The sequence below is a fragment of the Xiphophorus maculatus genome, chromosome 8, assembly GCF_002775205.1.
Source record: "Xiphophorus maculatus strain JP 163 A chromosome 8, X_maculatus-5.0-male, whole genome shotgun sequence".
Taxonomy (NCBI): Eukaryota; Metazoa; Chordata; class Actinopteri; order Cyprinodontiformes; family Poeciliidae; genus Xiphophorus; species Xiphophorus maculatus.
In genome coordinates, this window is record NC_036450.1 from 14,501,949 (window position 1) to 14,521,349 (window position 19,401).

The window sequence follows — 19,401 nt, forward strand, 5'->3', positions numbered from 1 at the left end:
CATCATCTGGAAATGAACGTGGAACTAGAAATCTACAGAAATGTCTGTCGTACTTTGACAAGCCTGACTGGCTCTTTCCAGGGTCTGTCAATGTAAACACATCAAGATGTGTTTACATTCACTGTGAGATTCTGCCTTCCTCTCTGCTGGGCAACCTGACAGAAAATACTGTTTGGGCTGCAGTTGTTGGGTGGGGCATCTCTGCTCTCTATAAATGCCTGAAGCTTTCTTCAGACTGTACAACCTGTGTGTAAAACCCTCTACATCACTGTAGTTGGTGCCTGATCCAGTGTCAGTATGGATGCAGATAAGTTAATTCAATCCATCGTCAGAATACTCATGTTCATTGCAGGCATCCTGGGAAACAACTTGCTGGTGATAGCCTCTCTTCCCAGAAAGAAATCTGAAATCCGTACCAATGAGATCCTGTTAATCAACCTGGCTGTCTCCAACCTCATTACCAACTACCTGGTGGACATCCCTGTCACCATGGAAGACTTTGCTGGCCGATGGTTCTTGGGACTGAGCTTCTGCGGCATTTTTCACTTCAGTTCTGACCTCTCAGAAACCAGCAGCCTCTTCACCACCCTCATCATCTGCATCTTTTGGCACCAGAAGCTAGTTGGTTCTCTCAAGCGTGGAGGTGCACCTGTGCAGCTGGACAACCTCCATCTGCTGGGGTGTCTACTGGCCGGGAGCTGGACACTGTCCGCCATCTTCAGCATGCCTCGCCTTTTCTTCGTTTCACAGGAGGTGAAAAATGAGAGCCATGAAAACTGCATAGATGTCTTCCCCGATGTGCTTTCCAGAGAAACATATGAGGTCATTTTCTTATCACTGGCTAATGCTTTACCTGTTGCAGGGATCTGGGTTGCAAGTATCCAAATTGTTTTAACTTTGCTCCAACATCGCAAGCGCATACAGAGCGTTTCCTCTCATCGGGTCAAGGTTAAACAAGACAAGTCAGAAAGGTCAGTCAGCAGTGTTTCTGTTCAAGACTCCCATAAAGACCTCAAAGAGTCTTCTTCACCAACTGAGCATGTTTCTTCGTGTCCAAATGGAAAATGTCTGGGTAAAAGTCCACGCAGTTCTCCCTTAGCCAACAAAACAGATTCCAGAGCAGAAGCTCAACCAAACCACTCTGTCTGCCAGTCCAGCCAGATACCCTCTAAGCAGAGTAACAACGCAAGCTCTCAGGTGAGGGCAGCAAAGAGCGTGGTGGCTGTGGCCACTGTGGTGCTCCTCTGTTGGTTGACTCATCTAATTCTGCGCATCAGCAACAGCATGCAGGATTCACCACTGATGATGGAGCTGGCCAGTTACATCGGAGCCGCCTACACCTGCATCATCCCTTATATTTTTCTGCATGGAGTGAAAAAACTTTCTCGTTTGTGTAAATGATAGGAAATGTCAAACGGAAAGTCCGTGATGCTACAGTTAAATTCAAGAATATTCATACACTTGGTAGTGTTAGGTTTAAAGTAATGTTTTAATGTTTACCAAACTGTTTCTTCTGACTAGAAGTAATATTTATACTTTTGATTGACGCAGCTAGTTAACACTGACTGAGGATCTGTGCACAGATCCAGGGTTTTCCAACCTCAAGGACTCAATGAAGCTCTGACCCACACAAATCATCAAAATAGTAGAAACATGCATTTGAGTAGACGTTATCAGAAGGGTTTGTTTGCTGTAATACCACTAATTTCAGATTAAGTATAATAACTGTTAATGTAGATCAAACTGAATTTAAAGTTTTCAAGGGATTAAGGTGGTAGTGTAATGGTTGTTTTAACATTTTTGGCCAACTAATACAATTAAAAACCCTACTATTGATGGATATAACGTGTGATGTGGCTAATTAGTGCATCAGTTTAACATGATCAAATGTTAAATATGAAAACCACTAGATTTATTAAACCTTAATAGATGTTCACCCTTTAGAAGATTATTTTAAAAAAAACATCCCTACTTAACTAGATATGGTAAATAATAAATCAAATGACTTTTCAGACTTCGTATGAATCATGCTATGAGTTTATTGTACCTTTCTGTTAATACTTTCGTACAGAAGGCTACATTTAGTCCTTTGTCATTTCAAGAAAATGCTAGTTGAAAAGCTGAATTTTATATACTGTTAATTGTATTCTGTATATATTGCTACAGGTATTTACGATGGAAGACTTAAAGTCGTAAACAAATCAAATGGCGGTTAGTTTGCATCTTAGTTGCACTCCACGTTAAAGGTGGAAAATAACCTAAAATAATCTCAAGTTTCAGTTCTGCACAAATATTTAATCTCTACTAAACTATTCCAATCTTTTCACCTTACAAGTTTAAAGATTATATCAAAGCTTATATTTAAAAATGTTATAAATCAAACATTGTTTTGACCTCAATTAAACTGTGCAATTTATGTCCACACAGCAACAAAATGAGTTTATTTTCCATGAGAATATAAATTAACTATAATTATCCACTAGAGTTTAGCTAATTGGAGACTGACACTAATTAGCACCTTGTTAGTTATTACAGTAGAAAGTCCTGAGTGAGGTTTCAAATTAAAGATAATTGCATTGCATGACCAGTGTCACATTAAGGAGCAACCTGGTGCCCTTCACATCTAATTACTCCAGCAACTTAAAATAAGGTCACGCTTAAATGAGAATAGATCCACAAAAGTCATGACAAGTTAGATTTTTTTCTAAAAATGTTTTATTAGCCTGCCCAAACTTAGGTCTGATTTTTTTAGTATAGGTGAAATTATGAACAGCACCAACTCAAGAGTCAGAAAAACTCTTATACATAATGGCACGGTTTTAATGTCCAAACAATCATTTTCTGTTAACCCACAGGTTTGCAAGAGAGGTTTTGCAACGATAATGTTAAAGCCAAGGTATGTACATAAATACAAAATAAACTGGTAAAACAGTCAAAACCTTGTGATGTGATGCTTGAATTGACTCTATGTCCCAAAATGAGGCTCAAATTGAGCTAGGTTTTAATATATGCAACAGATTTCATGAGTTTTTAATAAAGACATTATTGAAAGACCCTCCATTTCTAGATATCAAACAGCTATTTGCAAACAATGCAAATTACAAGCAGTCTTTTCAAAACTCCGCACAATATTCAAACTAACAAAAAAAGGTAGGAAATAAGTTATAAAACTTGTCACTTTGCCAGTCTCTCATCATAACAAATGCCAACAAATATGATGCTAGGTCTCTTTGTTTAAGGCCAGCAGAGTACCAGCCAGAGGTCAGCCAATTGTTTATTGATGAAGAATGTAGGTCCTGTCAATGGAGCTTCTCCAGCTTGGCCTGCAGGGACTTGAAGTTGCCGATTATTTGCTGAAGGGCTGAGTTTGGACTTAAAGACTGCAGCTCCACCAGGTATCCGCAGATGTTGTCAAGGCAAACGTTGGTGAATCGGCGCCTGGAAAATATTACACAACGTTAACAGCAGCCTGATGATACAGATTCATCGTCATTGGTTGTCGTACTTTTTTCACAAATCACTGTGGGGCAGTCATTTACTCAATGCTGGCTCAACCACAATATTACAACATATATACATGATGTGGACGGATTTGTGAAAATTCCAATAACAGTTTAAACTTTGCACATCAGAGAGTAGAACTGACTAAACGCACATTTTTTACAGAAAAATGGTCATCATAATGACCAGTTGTTGTTTTTTTTTTATGTCTTTCTTTTCTTATAGTCTGCCATTTTTACACACAATCAATCTGGATTGAGGGAAAAGCAAAATTGTATCTTAAATGAATATTTTCCTGCAAACGTAAAAAGGAACATTGCAACCTTTACCACCCACAACTTAAAAGCCTCAGTCTTTTCTTACATCGCCCACTACAGGCAAGGAGGTGAAGTGACAGTTAGGCCTGTCACAATAATCAATAAATCAATTACTCGCATGACAAATTAAAACAAACTGAATTATTTTCACTGGCATGATTTATTGATTATCTCTTTTCTTCTCTCCTACCAAAAACTGGATGATAAAAGTTTGATGGTTTGGTCTCAACTAGTCCTTTTTTGAAGGACAATTTTGTTTACAAAGACTTCGAAATTCATTTTATTTGTTGTTTTGTTTATTTATTTTTGATATTTAAAATTTCTTCCAGGTCTAGTGTTAAATGTTCATTTGAATTTAACGTTTGCTAATCTTTTAGAATGTGCTCTTGCATTACTATTTTGCCATTACCATTATATGACTAATGGTGTCAAAACAACAGTATTATTGTTTATCGCAATAACTTCAGGAATAATTTATCGTCCAGCAAAATTTGTTATCGCGACAGGCCTAGTGACACTGCTAACCTGTCATATGTTGCCACTCTGCTGGGGTCGTCCACATATCCTGAGAGAAGCACATGGATGCACTCCACCAAATGTAGAGGTTTCCTCAACCGAAGCCAGCAGGGATCCTAGGTAACAACAGATCAAATTATTTATTGAGGAACATTATTTTATCCATTCATGTTCAAAACAAAATCTAAACATCTGAACTGAAGGGAAATACCCGGGATTTGAAGAGCTGATCATAAACCTCCAGAAGCCGTGGCAGCTGTACTCCGATCTCCAGCATCGTAAATGTGACAAATCCCACATCCCAGTTCAGTCGGCAGACTTCCTGCTCCAGAAACTTTACAAGAAACTCTGCAATCATAACACATCATTCCTCGTTAACACGGCACACTCATCGTGTTGGCACCTGGGGAAAAAACTGATTATATCCCAAAACCAAAGACAATCTACCTCGAATTTATGTCTCCACAGACATGACATGTTTGAACAGGCTGCTTGTAAAATGTGGATAATTAAGAGCACGAGCAGCTGTTTGGTTAAACAGACTTGCGCCTCAGGGACATGCTCACTTAAAACATGCAGAAAGGTTGCCTAATTATAATACTAAATTGCAAACAACAATCCTAAAACTGAAACATACCCAGAGGGAAGTATCTAGGTGTTCCAGCGTAAATCTTCCCCAGTGTAACCAGTTTCAGATTGAGGGACCTCATCCTGTCTGCTGGACTCATGGCCACACTGTCGCTCAGCTCTGAAAGACAAAACACCCCAAGAGTAAGGGACATGTGTTGAATAGAAACAAAAGATGAAATATTCCATAGGGTCTTGATTTTAATTCACCTTTCTCCAAGATCTCCTGCCATAGTGAGTGGACCAGTATTTGGTCCGAGTGTCCTGCACAGTGAATTATGGCCAGCTTGCACTCAGACAGTTTATAATGGTCAGCAAATTCTCCGTAGAGCTGTGTGGCAGAAACATATTTTTGAGAATTTTGCATTACCCAAGACTCATACACTTCCCCACAGTAAAATTCAAGCACTTTCCAGGTACGATTTGAAACTTTTCCAGCATCAAACTTTGGAGATAAAACTAATAAAAATGAACTACAAAAACTACATTCTACAGCAGACACAAGGTGAACTAAAATATAGCACAATTTTATGTTTTGAAATGTCTCCATCACATACGACTGGTCCAAGAACAAAACACCAATTTAAAAAAAATTAAAATCCCCCAATTTCAATAACTTTAACATATAAAATAAGACAATCAATAAGTCTTTGAGCTATTAGAAATAATAAATGTTCAATGCACTGAAACTATCCAAATAAACTGTGTTAAGGTAAATGAGCTTCCTGCTAATATTAAATGCTTAAATACAATCTACAAAGAAAGTAACAAAAGCAACAATGAAATGTTCCCACAAAGTTTTCTGGTATTTAGCAAATAGAAATTATTTCTCGCAATTTTAACTGACCTAAAACAAAAAAAAGTTTAAATTAACTTCACACAGCGAGAAAATAAATTTATATGTCTTTTTATTAGGTGTATGAAAATATCTGGCTTCAACTATAGTTTTCCAAGTTTAGGCTTTTAATCAAACATTAGATTGCACTTTATTAGAAAATTGTGACATTATATTAAGCACTTTCAAGGACATTACACAGAAATCAAGCACTATCCAAACAATGAAAACACTTAATTGAAACTCAAGCATTAAAGTTGCTTTAATTCACATGTTTTAATGCATTAAAACATGTGAACCCTGCAATCAACAGTAAAAATCGCATTTCTCTGATGTTTGGAGGTACCTTTGTAATGTCCATAAGCTCAGAGTCCAGTTGTGAGATGGCGTTTTTCACTGAGGGATGACTGGAGTACTGCCTGATCAGGGTTTCCTGGATCTGCAGTTGAATGCGGACAAGCTGGAAGAAAGTGGAAACATGCAAACATTAAAGAAGTGCCTGAAGTAATCTCAGGTTAGCACGCCTCTTGGCTGTCAGTCAGGCTGACGTACCTCCATCTTTTCCTCCAGTTCGTGAAGGAATTCTCCATCAGAAGCCTGAGCAGAGATGCAGGAGGAACTCTTTGCAGACAGGATGGCTCGAGCGATGTACTCTAGACGCTGCTTTAGGGAGATCTCAGTGCTTGAACATCCAAGAGAAAGTAAAAAAAAAATAATAATAATTGTTACAAAAGAACTTGATGTGAAAAAAGAAAATACAGGTAAAACTTTTCTCCTGTTCTGCTCAGACCTGTGCATGTCAGCAAGGCGGGCCAAGACGTGAGCTGCTTTGCCAAAGTTGCGATTTTTCTCGTAGTAGCGCCACAACAGGTCCATGTTGTGAACCTTGCTCTGGTCCTGTTTTATTATATGCATCAGGTGTTCTTCAAGATAAGGAGAATTCACCTGGGAAACAGAAGTCAAAAAAAGTTGAAGATCTATGGGGATTTTAAAAGAATAAATGTTACGAATTCTTGAAATACACAATGTATAAAACAAACCCTTAAGCTGAGATTTAATACGTTTTTACAAATAAAGTTTCATGGCCTCTCTCAGGTCTTTTCCATTTACATTCAATGATTTCAATGCATGTAAATAGAAAATCAACTTGTTTGAATGTTCTGTGTGAAACTGAATGTTGCAGTTCCAGTCAGAAGTTTGCATCAGAATAAATGCTTGTAATTCAGCTTCAGGAGTAGGTAGTTATATATTTGAGCATTTCATCCAGTGTGGATTAGAACTTTTCAATTGTGTGAGCCCAAACTTGCTTAAAAAAGGACAAGAGGATTTATCATTCACAGCTAGCAAATAGTACAATATAGTAGAATGTGAAAAACTTAGAATGAATGAAAAGTGTATGCAATTTTCTGTTTAGATAATATATGAACGTTTTTTTCTCTTCAGAAATCCAGTTCTACCTCATTTTAGCCCTGTAGACTCAAAACAAGTCTGTATGAAAATCCCCTAAAAAAAGTGCATTTTGAGAAAAATGACCCCTGATTCAAAGAGAAACTACTAGTGATGCAGGAACATAGTAGCATTACCTCCAGCAGCTTGTCCGTCAGGTCAGCCTGGATCAGCCAGTTGTACAGGGCGATGTGAAACAGCTCGTCCTGGGACCTCTGGGCCAAGCCGAGCACCTGCTCAAACTACAGGGCAGTGACAGATCCTCATTAGAAATGCAGATCATTTACATAAGGATGAAGGAAAGTGAGCAGCTGACCCCCCTTCCCTTTTTTTTTTTTTTTTAACTCACGTGTGCAGTAGCTTCTTCGTTGCTTAGCATGTTGGGATCGGAGGTCATGACGGGGGGTCCGGGCTGCTTGGGAACGCTGGGCGACTGAGGGGCAGCTTTGCTCTGGTTCACCAGCTCCTGCATGGTGTCTGTGATGCACTTATAACAAGAAAGTCTGGAAAATAAGAGGAAACTAGTTTGTGACGACAGCCAGCCCAGATACAGAGAACTGTAGAGTTGTTTCTTTGTGGTCTTACCTTTCCTGGAAGGCCTGCAGCCCCACCTTGTCCTCCTCAGGCTCTCCATTTTTATAGAAGTGGGGTCCTAGCCTCTGTGGATCCTTTTTGTCTGCTGCTGTGAGGCACAACTCAAGAACTCCTTCGTAGAAACGCACTGAAACAACAAAAAGCATCAGCAAGTCGAATGCTAAAAACAGAAAATGTGGCAGTGAAATCCACAACACCTTGTCTGTACTGGGAGCAAACAAGCGGCAGGTCTGTATGTTGGCTGATCTGTTGGTAGAGCTGCAGAGACTCTCTCAGCGTTCGCTCCTTCTCCACTTTGTTCTGGATTTGCTTCGAGCTCTGCAGCAACTCGTTGGCCTAAGAACAGGAAACTATATGGTCAACAAGACCTCCCAAAAGTCTTTGCAGATTGGATGAAGCAATCAGATTAATCGGGAGGAATTGATTATTGAAATAATCGTCAACTAATTTAGTAATAGATTAATCCTTAATTGGAATATACTGATAAAAAACGGCCATTTGCTGAAAAAACAACAGCAATTAAGCCAAAAATGAACAAAAATATATACATTTAGCAGCTAAGATTAAAAAACATTGTCTGGTAAAATAATCCACCAAAATCTCTTCAAGTGGAATGGTTTTAGCTTCACCTGGTTCAAATTCTGTAAAACAAAATCTCTCAAGAACCTTTTGAGAGATTTTGTCCAATCATTAATCAAGTAATAATAAATAATAACACAGATCAGTCCAACACTGCATTAATGTTAAATCAAGCAGAAAGAGCTGAGCTTTTCACCTGTCGCTGTTTTAAGTATTGTTTTAGTTGCAAATGCAACTAAAACAAATAATGGAAAAATAATGGAAAAACCATTATTTGTACTTTGTTGAAGTAATGCTATTGCATTTTAGGAAATAAAAAGTTTATTTTCTTATTTTAAAAAAAGAGGATGGAATTATTGTTTGCATCTTTTAATGTATTTAGAATATTGTATATAAAAGGCTGAAATGCAAAAACTTTTTTTCCTAATTAATCATCAGAATAATCAATGATTTAAATAATCCCTGGTTGCAGCAATAAAGAGCACACTGTTCAGGTTTTTTCATTATTTAATTATTACACTACTTTAAGTTGATCCATCACTTCAATGAAACACATGGACAACTGTGACTGTAATGCAACATAATATGAAGAAGCATTTGTGATGTGCTGTGCGTACCTTTGAGCAAACGCTGTCATCAGTGCTGTACAGCAGCGGACAGAGGTCTCGGAGGTGATTGCTGATGGCGTCCACGGAGGCGTTGTCTTTAATATAGACATTAATAAGCCCTGTGACCAGAGCTCCAGATAACTCCTTGCCTCTGGTCACTACATCCTTAAAACACGCCCCCTTCATTTGCTCTTGAAACTCCTGTGAATACAAAAATGGCACCAAGCACAAGTGAGGCAGCAGAGCTTTTTAGGGGGGCTCAAAGCAAGGAAATATGAGACATCTGCTTAGAATAGGCAAGTATTTATGCTCACAAGTACCTTTGGCAGCTCAGACATAATGAGGCTGAAGTGATGATCGCAGAGGAGTTTCCAAAGTGCCAGAGTTTGGTAAGAGCGATACACAAGCTGCTGGATCCCCTGCAGAGATGCTTTCTCATAGACCTGAGCCTTAGCTGAAGAACAAAATGGAAATTAATCTTGTTACTAAAGAGTAAACCCATTAGTGTTCAGTGAACAGCGTTGACTACAAAGTAAATACGTCTTTCCTTTGTAGCCTTTATATGAAAAGACAGAGGGAAGTGCTGAAACTCACTGTGATATTTCCTCTGGAGCTCCTGCTGCACTTGCTGGGAGCTGGCTCCGTCAGGGCGCATAAATCCCAGCAGCCTTTGCTGCAGGTTGGCGGGGGAGCTGAAGCTAACGAGGGCCAGAACAGAAGGAAAATCATTCAAGTTTAAAAAGGAAGCAAGAGAGAGACAAAGAGATGGCAAAGTGACATTAAAAAGTGAAGAAAGTTCAGTTTCGAGATCAGAAAGCCCATGTAAATATGCCCAAATATTCTAAATAATTTTTAATAGCTTTGATTGATACAATATTAGGACAAAACAAAAAAATGTGATATTGTTAAATATTGCAATAATGAATCCAATTAGGGTTTCCCCGAACACTCCCGCCACTGTTTTTGAGTTTACCATCTTTGTCATAAAGATATGTAAGATATATTGACCGCATTGCATTTGAAATATAATCTCCTACCAAATATCATATTCAGCAGCGCTTTGCAATGTCAATCATAAACATACTTTGTTGCACAAGAAAAACAATTGTGATCTGAAGAGTTCTCCAGGTATTATTCTCTCCAATTCCAGTGTCTAATGCGAGTGCAGTCGAGGAAAAGCAGTGGAACCAGCATCCTGCAGCTGCTTTTTTAATGCACCCAGTCTGATTGATTCATCTTTCAAATCTTTGAATGTTTTTCTTCTAATTAAAACTCAGATGGGCAGAAATAGTCACCAAAATAATTCTGACAGATATCCTGTATATTTAGTCCAAACTGCCCAGCTCATCTGCCTCCTCAGATGGATTTCTTTTTAAAATCCCATCTGAGGAAGCAGGAGAGCTGGATGCTGAATGTTGCTGCTGATAAGCGCTAATGATGTGCTGGTAACCAGACTCAAGTAGCTAAAATGAAAAAGACCTGCAGCTTTATTCCAGCAAAGCAAACCCTCACTGCAGGGCTTGTTATCATAAAGTTTCTCCACATTTCTCAAGTCCAACCTCCAAACTTTTCCAGACTAAGGTCTACATTTCTCCATGTAGTTTTTATAATATTGGAGACATTTGGATAAATAGCTGCATTTTCTAGACACAACTAATCGATTATGTTGCAATTAATTCTGCTGTTTGGAAAAGAATTATTTCAGACTTTTTATTATGCTGTTTTTACAACCAGACCTATAACACTATAAACTTGATATCTGTATTTAAGCATTGTGTGCCATCATTTTTATTGGCTCTACATTTATTATGTCCTATAAAATAAAGATAAACAAAAATCAATGCAGTATTTCACATTTAAAAAGAAGGTCCAGCTTAAACACAATTTCTCTTAAAACCCAGAAGAATTGTTGCATCAATTTAGGTTCTAATGGGGAACCAAATATTATGAATTTGATTCAAATGTAAATCACAGTAAAAAGCTCAATAAAATTATTATTTTTTTATCCTTTAGATAAGAGAATTGGGATTAAATATCTGGTAACCAAAACTGTGGACATAAATTAGACTTAGATCAAATGTGGGTTTAGCTTTACGTTTTGGTGATTCAATTGAAAAATAATGGATGCATTTTTTTGTATTTACACTAAAGTTGACAAATATAAAAATATAAAGTTACTGTTTACCACTAAATAACAAGTGAAGTAGAGATCAGCTGCCAAAACAAAAACATTGTTCTGATGAAATACTTTCAGGAAAAGTTTCTTACCTTGCAGCACCTAGAGAAGATGGGCTGAGCTGAGAGTTTTTATCAAGGAACTCCTGTAAACCTCTCAGCTGCAGGAGGATGGCCTCAAGCTCAAATGAGTCAACGGTGCTTTCCAACTGTGAGAACAAATTAAAAAAATAAAAATCACACAATTTGGCAGTATATAATGTAATAATGATGAAACAATATAAAGCAGTTAAAAAGACACAATGTTCTAAAAATGAAACATATTAATAATCAAATAGGCTAATTCAGTACAAATGTGCCTTAGAACAGAACCCAATAATTTCCTTTAATCATATTTTGAAATATACTAAAACTGATAGACGCTCCCAAAATCCCAGAGTTGGAAAAACCTCCCCCAGTAAAATTAACAATCTTCCACCTGAAAGTGTATTATGTAGAGGGAGCAGTGTACAAATGTCACACAGTAATTCAGGCATTGGCTCAGATAGCCAATGAGACACTGGAGACGTGATCAAATTCCCTCAAACCTCAGGTTTAACTTCCTCAAATTGAAATCCAGGTTCGTGTCATCAAGACGTGTAAAAGCCAATAACTGTAATGCTAATGGAGGGAACAGTGCCCATGAGAGAAGATCATAGACTTGTACAGAATGTTAAATACTTGCACGATGCCATCAGTAATCTCTATGGCACAATGTCAGATAATTAGTCTTCAGAATAATGGCTGTACATGAACACAATGATGTTGATTAACATATCTGTTAAGTTAAAACTAAAGGTGTGCTTCCAAATTAGGGTCCTTTTCTGAGAACCATGAGTTTTCTGAAGCTATTATTACTGTCTCCACTGTATTTACCAAAGAAAAAAAAAAGGTGGAAAACTACCCCAGAAAAAGGACCTAATAGGGAGGTAGTACGTTTCCATTTACCAGGAACATTGAGATGGAGTTTTAAAATGTTATTGTACTTACAATGCTGACAGTCTGATTTCCGTTGCTCATCATTTTCTCAAAAGCAAGACTCCCATCCCATAGATTTCTGTTAGTGTTGAAGGAGGCATATTTAGAGGTCAACACAGGTAAACATCAGCATTCAGAGCTCTACATAAAATATGCAGGTTTGGATGAGAAAATCATGTAGAATTACCCAAGAATGCGAGCAAAGTAGATGCAAATGCCGTTGTGTTTTCCGGAGAAAATCACCTCAGGACCAGCCGACATCGGAGTGATGGGTGCAGATCCAGACTGCATCGGTGCAAATGGTGTTGTAAACGCAGGAGGCACCACACCTGAAACAGGTAATGAAAATAAATTAAAATAAATAAATTACGTCCTTTCGTAGTGTGAACGGGGTTTTAAATTTTATGACAACAGTTTTATTTTTTTAAACAAAGATAGATCTCCAACTAAGCCTCTCCCAATAAGCAATTAATTAATTGATCACAATATAAATTAAAATAAGATCAAAAATTTCCATTCTGATTAATATTTTTCGAAAGGCAATACGTAACTGATTCGGTTGTGTGTAGTTTTCATTTCCTTCTTATTTATCGTTTTTGGTTGTCATGTTTTATTTATTAAATATCTTCCATTTCCAATTGCTGAGTTCTTTCCAAAATGAAAGTTCATTAGTCTTTGAGAGGGCAAACTTGCATTATTATGCCTTTTTCAATATTTTACTACAAAATGGTCTCAAAACAACATTTTCATTTATTGCATTTATTTCAGGGACGATTTATCACCCAGCAAAATATATTATTGCAACAGATCTATCTCCAACAAATCTTTACACTAACCCGGTGCTGGAGAGCTCATCACAGGCCCAACAGTACTGGGTGTTGCCATGGCAGCAGGAAATCTCATCTGTGCTTCTCCTCCATATCTAATCCCAACACACAAAAGAAAGAACCGTCTTTAGCGTCCACATAATGCGAACAATCATGGCTATGCAAGGGCAAGAATCATTATCTGACCTGAAGAAAGCTCTGGTGGCCCATTGGGAGACCTCTCTGTCACAGGCAGCGTTGGAACAAGCCAGGATGAGTGCTGTGGCACAGGCCTGCTCCTCCTGAATAAAACAAGATAAATATATAGATGTATGATTACGAGATGTCTGAATTTAATAGTTGTAAAACGTTTGCTGATTATAACATGTTGCTTACATCTGTGCATAATGAAGGTTCAAAACAACACATCAAGGTTCTTTAAGCACCAACAGCAGCAGAAAAGCACTTTACCCTGTGCAGCTTGAAGAAGCGCTCAATATCCTCACTTTCTCCTGCAGCGCAGCTGACCAGGAGGTGGCGCAGCTGATCAACCGGACGCAGCTTCTGAAAGATGTGGCTTCCCTGAAAGGTAGAAAGAGTTCAGAAGAAACTCTTAAACTAAGATTAAATTTCAAAGTGATGAAGAGTGACTGCGTTTTTAACCTTTGCAGAAAGAAGGACGAATTTCTGCGCGGGAATGTTGTGCTGTTGGACGACCACAGGTGAATCTGTGATGGGGATATGCTCCTTGTTCAGAGGAGTAAAAATCTTGGGAGGCTTCTCATCGTTAAGGGCACAAAGAGCCCAAGAATGTCCATCAACATTAGACATCATCTGCAATAAAATGTACAAGAAAATATACATATTATATTTAATATGTAATAATATTTGGAGCTTTTCACACTAGATCTCAAATCGCTGTGTTTTCATTTTGGTTTGCTGACATAACATGTAATTAGTGGTTTTTAACAGGAGTCGATTTTAATGCAGATTTTCTTTAATTCAGATGAGTTCTAAAAAGCTCAGGTAGCCCCAAAGGTGCCAATGCATTTTAATTAATATTTATTGGAAGCATTTTTTGTAGCCAACAAATAGCTTCGGTTACATTTATGATATTTTCACACATTTCACCTTAAAAGCAGCAGCTGAATCACTAAAGACCCACAATGAATACATAACATGGTGAGTAAATAACTTCTTAAAAACTGATTGTAAATAAGTGGTTTACCTTTATCCTGGATAAATACAGGTTAAATAAATTATAAATGGAGCTAAAATGTATCCACTACATACAAGTCTCCTTATTTGGATATTCTAATTTCTAATTGTTTGTTATATGCAACCTGAGTTTCCATCAAGGGTTTCTTGAAGGGAAAGGAGTCGTGGTTGATGCACCACAGAATATCACTGTCCTCTGTCTCCGAAGCAGCCAGGAGGAGAACACCTGCAGCATTAGATGTTTAATTTCACATCAACAGCAGTAACAGAAATCAGACAAACATAGCTAAATTTGGGAATCACATTTGGTCTCCAACCTTTGCTGTGCAGAGCTTTGTGGATTTTGGAGGGCTTCTGCAGTGTGGAGGAGGCGGAAAAACCCGGGGGCAGCCGAACATGGATCAACGACAGCAGGCTCGGGCGAACAGCAATGTGCTTCTGGTGCTGAGGTGCAAAAGGCGCGGTAGTGAAGTACAGGCGCACACCTACAAAAAAAACAAAGTCACTACAAACGTCCAAGAAAAAAATAAAGATCGGTCTCCTAACATCAAATCTTTACCTGCATGAGTAACGGCAAGCAAGTGGCAATCCGAGGACTCTGATCTGTCAATGACTGAGATTTGGACGATGGGTTTGAAGACCGAACGATCAATTGTCCTAAAAACAAAGTTGTAAAAAAACAAAGTTGGTCAGAATGTGAGATAACTGATCGACGCAAAAGGAACAAACCTGCACACCCCAACATACCGAGCAATGTTTCCTGCAGCCGCTATGATGGAGCTCTGCGACATTGTCGCTACACGACTCATCCCTTGGCCATCAGCACCCAGATCATACACCTAAAAAAAAGAGAAATATTTTAGCTCATTGCAGAATTTTCACAACCTTTTTGTGAAGATTGTAATCCAAATAACTAAAAGTAATAATCTGGATTCACTTGAACAGTTATTTAACACAACTCTGGAGAAACATTTTATGGTCAATTCCCTCAATGATGAGAGCAATGTTTGGAGTTGTTGAGGAGAGTCTTTCAAACCTAGCAACAGGGTAGCAATTGCAAACAACATGTGGTTTGCTTGCCATTACGTCCCTTTTTAACCTCAAAATGTAAAAGCATTAAGGCCTTCTAACTTCAATCATTTGGAGCTCAACACCAAAATAATTCATTGAAATACCAAAATAAACATTCAGAATCCTGTGGAAAACATCTTTGCTAATAAAGATTTGTATTACTGTGGAAGAGATTTAAAATCCTTTTTAGCACCTAATTTTTAAATAAATGTTCACTTTTTCCACAATTTTATGCCCCTTTCATATAGTTTCATTATCTTTAGACACCCATCTTATTTCCTTTCAGAACAAAATTCTTATTTAAATAAAAAGAACTTCACATCTAAATCTGAAAGAGGTGAGAATATTTTGGGCTTATTTTTAGATGATTGAAACTTGCAGAGTTGGGTGCCCCAGCAGGAAAATAATTACAAACACGCATCAAAACTAGTTTTGAAACAGAATAAGAAGGTCAGCATTAACCCTCCAGAGATCTATTATAAATTAAAACCAATTCTTCTTTTTAAAAATCCCTGAAATTATTTGCCTCAACCTGAAAACAGAACAGCTGAAAAGCCTCTTTCACAGCTCAAAATTCAGGTCTCAAGGGGGTATATAAACTTCTGATCAGAACTGCATTCATACCTGTAGGACGTCTTTCTCAGAGCGGGTGAAGAGCGTGTTGCGAGAGTTATCGATTGCAATCTGCACAATGGGATCTGTGGAGTACAGGGCCAAAAACAGAATCATCAAACAGAAACGTTTGACTGCCAAAATTCATTTCATGTGAAAATGTGTTCCTTCTTCTCACCATCTTCAGAAAAAGAAAACTGGAGCACAGAGGGAATGAGGAAGGACAAAGAGCTTTTGGAGTGGTTAATTTTTCTGCAGCGTTGGCTGAGCCAACCTGCCTCTGCCTGGTAAGCTATCTCATAGAGACAACCGTCCTTTCCTGCCATGAAGATGCGCCCCAGATCCGTAGAGGTGATAGACAGGATGTAGGTGTTGTCTGTCGGGATTGAGAAGAGGGGGTCCGGTAGAAGCTGCATCCCACCAGACATGCTGTCATTTAATGCTGTAAAAGATGCAGACACAAAAATGTTTAATATGTTACCTTGGTTTTATTTACGGTAGTTTGACCAAATCTTAATAAAAATAGGCACCAATATAAAGCTTCTGGCTGCATTTTTTAAAGGTTTAATCCACATGAACCCTGAAGGTATGACTTATACAAGTAACACTCAGAAACATCAAGAAAAATTCAATGATCCAATAAATAGGACAAACTTACCAGCTTGGCTCTTGGGGAAACTCAGTCCAAGGATCACTACATCCACAGATGTGGCTAAAACCAGGAGGTAGTGGATATGTGGCTGTAAAATCCCTGAGAAGACAAAGGAAAAAGATCTCAAACTCAAATAAAAAGGAAAGAAAAATACAGATACAAAAAGTATTTGCCCATACCTTGTTTTGGTCTAACAAGACCCACAGCTAGAATCGTTTCAATTAGGCCATCAAAGTAGGCCACATCTCCCCTATAAATACCACAAGAAAGGAAGAGACAGACATTATAAACCAAGGCTCAAATGGAATTGGTGAGGACCAATAATCTATTTCAGCAGGCTTTGAGAAACCTTTCAAATGACTGCATCTAATAATACCAACCCATCTTCGTAATTCCACATGAAGATATCGTTGTCGATTGTGAGCCACGCTCGCGAGATCTCAGGAAAAACTCCCATCATGCAATTAAATTGCATATCTATAAGACAGTTAAGCTGAAAATCGAAAAGGAGGAAACAAAACATGCTTATCTGGTATGAAATTGCAGGATAACCATTCCTAAATGACTGAAAGGATACGGCTGAACTGCTCCACCAGTTCAGGCGGCAGTGGGACTCTTCTGACTGCGCTGAGTTCTGGGAGGTTTGGTACGCTGAGCAGGCCGGGTCCCTGGAGAGGGTAGTCCATGTCCGACACTCCAGAGATGGACGGCATGTCTGTTAATGAATAAATAAAATTAAGAAATGGCTCAGTCTGTGTATAACTTGATTTCTCAGCTCAAACATAAACAGAGCTGCACAATGTATTGCAAAGGAATGCTTGAACATAATAATAACTGGTTGGATATTATCCTATATGCTAATGTTATTTCTGCTCAGAAGGACACACTGTAAAAGAAGAATCGGGAAAATAGGGTTTATCATAATAAATATGAGGCCAAATACATTATTGAATTGGAGTGTTTATGTGGATGTCACCGAAAATGCCTTCCAAATACAGAATAGCAAATCACTTGCAAGATTGCACAAATTGATTTTGTGGTGACTGCAATTTGCTATGGTGTGCAAAAGGGAGTCTTAAATTTGAATCTACATTTCATGTCTACATGCTAAAATGTTAAGACATTTCATTCGGCTGCCCAGTTGGATCACAAAACTGATTTCATTAAATACACTAACAAAGTACTTGGTACTGAATGTTGCTTCTACAGGATCACACAAATACTTTATGTTTGCATTAATGAATGTATGCGTCAACGATCTCATGTGGAGGGAATTGTTTTCATGTAAGCAAACAAATTACACAGAACCAAACTAATAGTGGAAAAGTCAGACACCCATTTAAGGAGGGATTAACATTTCGAGTGTTTAACTGAGCAAATCATTTAATTTCTAAGAAGTTTAAAAGTAATCCCAATTGGTGTGAAGAGCTGTTTTCACTTGCCAGACCCGCCCATTTCTCCTATCTTCTGATGTTAGGGATAAAAATTCAGATTTACTGTGTGACGGGACGCTGAGCAGCTCGGACAGGTCAGGAAAGCAGCGGTCATCCTGCAGGTGTCTGTCTATCAACCGGGCAGAGTTATCCAGCGCCTCGGCGAGCGCGGCTGCGGGGCTGCTGGCTCCAGCGACGGACGGCATGGCAGGGAAACCCACCGCTGACTAACCTGGGAGTCGAGCAGAGACGTGTCTGAGCAAATTAAAATATTTTATGAGTCAAAATATGCCAATGCTAGCAAGTTAATATAGCGCCGGTTAGCTGTATACTGGAGTTATGCGTGCAGTACGTAGCATACAAGCTAACAATTAGCTAAATGTCAAAAACAGTGTTCTTAAAAGTGAATTAGTTAGTTTACCAGGATGCTAATGTTCCGCGCGGGCCTGACTTTGTTAACTGATGCGTTTTGTTGCGTCTATTGTGCTGCAAATTTAAACAAAAACACCCGGCATACACACACAAGCAACTAACAACCCGCCAACCTCATGCGCGGAAGTTTTCTTCTTTACTTTCTAAATGACTTGCTGTTTGAGATCGAGAAAAGGTGGTGCTGCCACCCAGTGGTCTGAACAATCAGACCATTATTTAATGGTAGTTGGCAAGTAATGTTTTGGTGCATTACCGCCACCTACTGGCATGGAGTGTGAGCAATCATATTGTTCTAAAAGACGTACTATTCTTTACAGTACAGTATTTATAAGAAAATGTACTACATACGTAAGTAAACAATAGGAAACATTTATGTGCTGATAATATTTATCATAGCCAGTAGAGTAGTCCTTTAATTGTTAATAACCTTTTCCTTTATCTCTTCTTAAAAAAATCATAGGATTTTCATTGCTTTTTCACATCTTTTTAACCAGTTTAGGAAACTGTGATTCTGTGTCTCACTCAGGCAAAAAAAGACTTCTGAAATTCATTAATCCACCAATAATGTCTACAAATAACAAACTTGAATCTGTTGTCATTTTGATACTGCGCCTCCCAGAAACACAAACAAGAAGTAGTAAAGATAACAATGTATCACAAACTCAACATAAACACAAATCAGAAAACTTTTTGCACATTCAAATTAGAGCTACCATTAACTATAACCTTAATTTTAAAACTAGTCTTGTTGGTTTTAAAATCCAGCTTTAAAGAAGTCTGATCATATAGACAACAGGAGATAAGTAGCTGAACAAAGCACAGATAAAAAAGAGAGTCCAGGGAGAAAAAATGTCAAAGTATTTCTGCAAAAACTAATGCAGTACGTAACAAGGAATAAGAAAGATCTACCACAGGGGTGGTAGGAAACTTAATTGTTGCCCTGTGCTATAAAACACTAAATC

The 19,401-nt window shown here is 38.2% G+C and overlaps 2 protein-coding genes across 3 annotated transcripts; one reads left to right on the plus strand and one right to left on the minus strand.

Annotated features, from left to right (window-relative positions):
* Window positions 1-290: 290 nt before the first annotated feature.
* LOC102237536 (rhodopsin-like) lies at window positions 291-1,671 on the plus strand. Its single transcript, XM_005803764.2, has one exon. It carries the CDS (start codon window positions 298-300, stop codon window positions 1,399-1,401), a length of 1,104 nt encoding a protein of 367 aa, XP_005803821.1. The 5' UTR covers window positions 291-297; the 3' UTR covers window positions 1,402-1,671.
* A 992-nt stretch (window positions 1,672-2,663) lies between these two features.
* Window positions 2,664-18,566, minus strand: nup155 (nucleoporin 155). 2 transcript variants are annotated; one of them, XM_023338710.1, is made up of 34 exons: window positions 18,429-18,566; window positions 18,072-18,262; window positions 17,152-17,289; window positions 16,955-17,051; window positions 16,754-16,824; window positions 16,581-16,673; window positions 16,101-16,364; window positions 15,935-16,008; window positions 14,987-15,078; window positions 14,799-14,896; window positions 14,557-14,724; window positions 14,365-14,465; window positions 13,685-13,855; window positions 13,493-13,603; window positions 13,229-13,323; window positions 13,052-13,137; window positions 12,403-12,544; window positions 12,228-12,294; window positions 11,292-11,407; window positions 9,618-9,721; window positions 9,344-9,477; window positions 9,033-9,224; window positions 8,034-8,172; window positions 7,828-7,963; window positions 7,592-7,745; window positions 7,380-7,484; window positions 6,587-6,741; window positions 6,349-6,478; window positions 6,143-6,256; window positions 5,172-5,292; window positions 4,972-5,082; window positions 4,546-4,682; window positions 4,344-4,450; window positions 2,664-3,438 (listed from the first exon to the last, which is right to left on the minus strand). In XM_023338710.1, the coding sequence occupies exons 2-34, from the start codon at window positions 18,211-18,213 to the stop codon at window positions 3,300-3,302; spliced, it is 4,104 nt and encodes a 1,367-aa protein (XP_023194478.1). In that variant the 5' UTR covers window positions 18,214-18,262; window positions 18,429-18,566; the 3' UTR covers window positions 2,664-3,299. The 2 variants fall into 2 exon arrangements, with proteins under 2 accessions (XP_023194478.1, XP_023194477.1); XM_023338709.1 differs by having other exon boundaries at window positions 2,668-3,438; window positions 18,072-18,239.
* Window positions 18,567-19,401: the final 835 nt, after the last annotated feature.

Bases quoted from the DNA above. Each gene is read 5' to 3' on its own strand.
- nup155 (XM_023338710.1), bottom strand. From the start codon at position 18,213: ATGCCGTCCGTCGCTGGAGCCAGCAGCCCCGCAGCCGCGCTCGCCGAG. The intron at 17,052-17,151 runs GTATCCTTTCAG...ACTGTCTTATAG, and splicing joins ACTGGTGGAGCAGTTCAGCC to ATATGCAATTTAATTGCATG. The intron at 12,545-13,051 runs GTTAGTGTAAAG...TACCTGTTTCAG, and splicing joins GATGAGCTCTCCAGCACCGG to GTGTGGTGCCTCCTGCGTTT.
- LOC102237536 (XM_005803764.2), top strand. From the start codon at position 298: ATGGATGCAGATAAGTTAATTCAATCCATCGTCAGAATACTCATGTTC.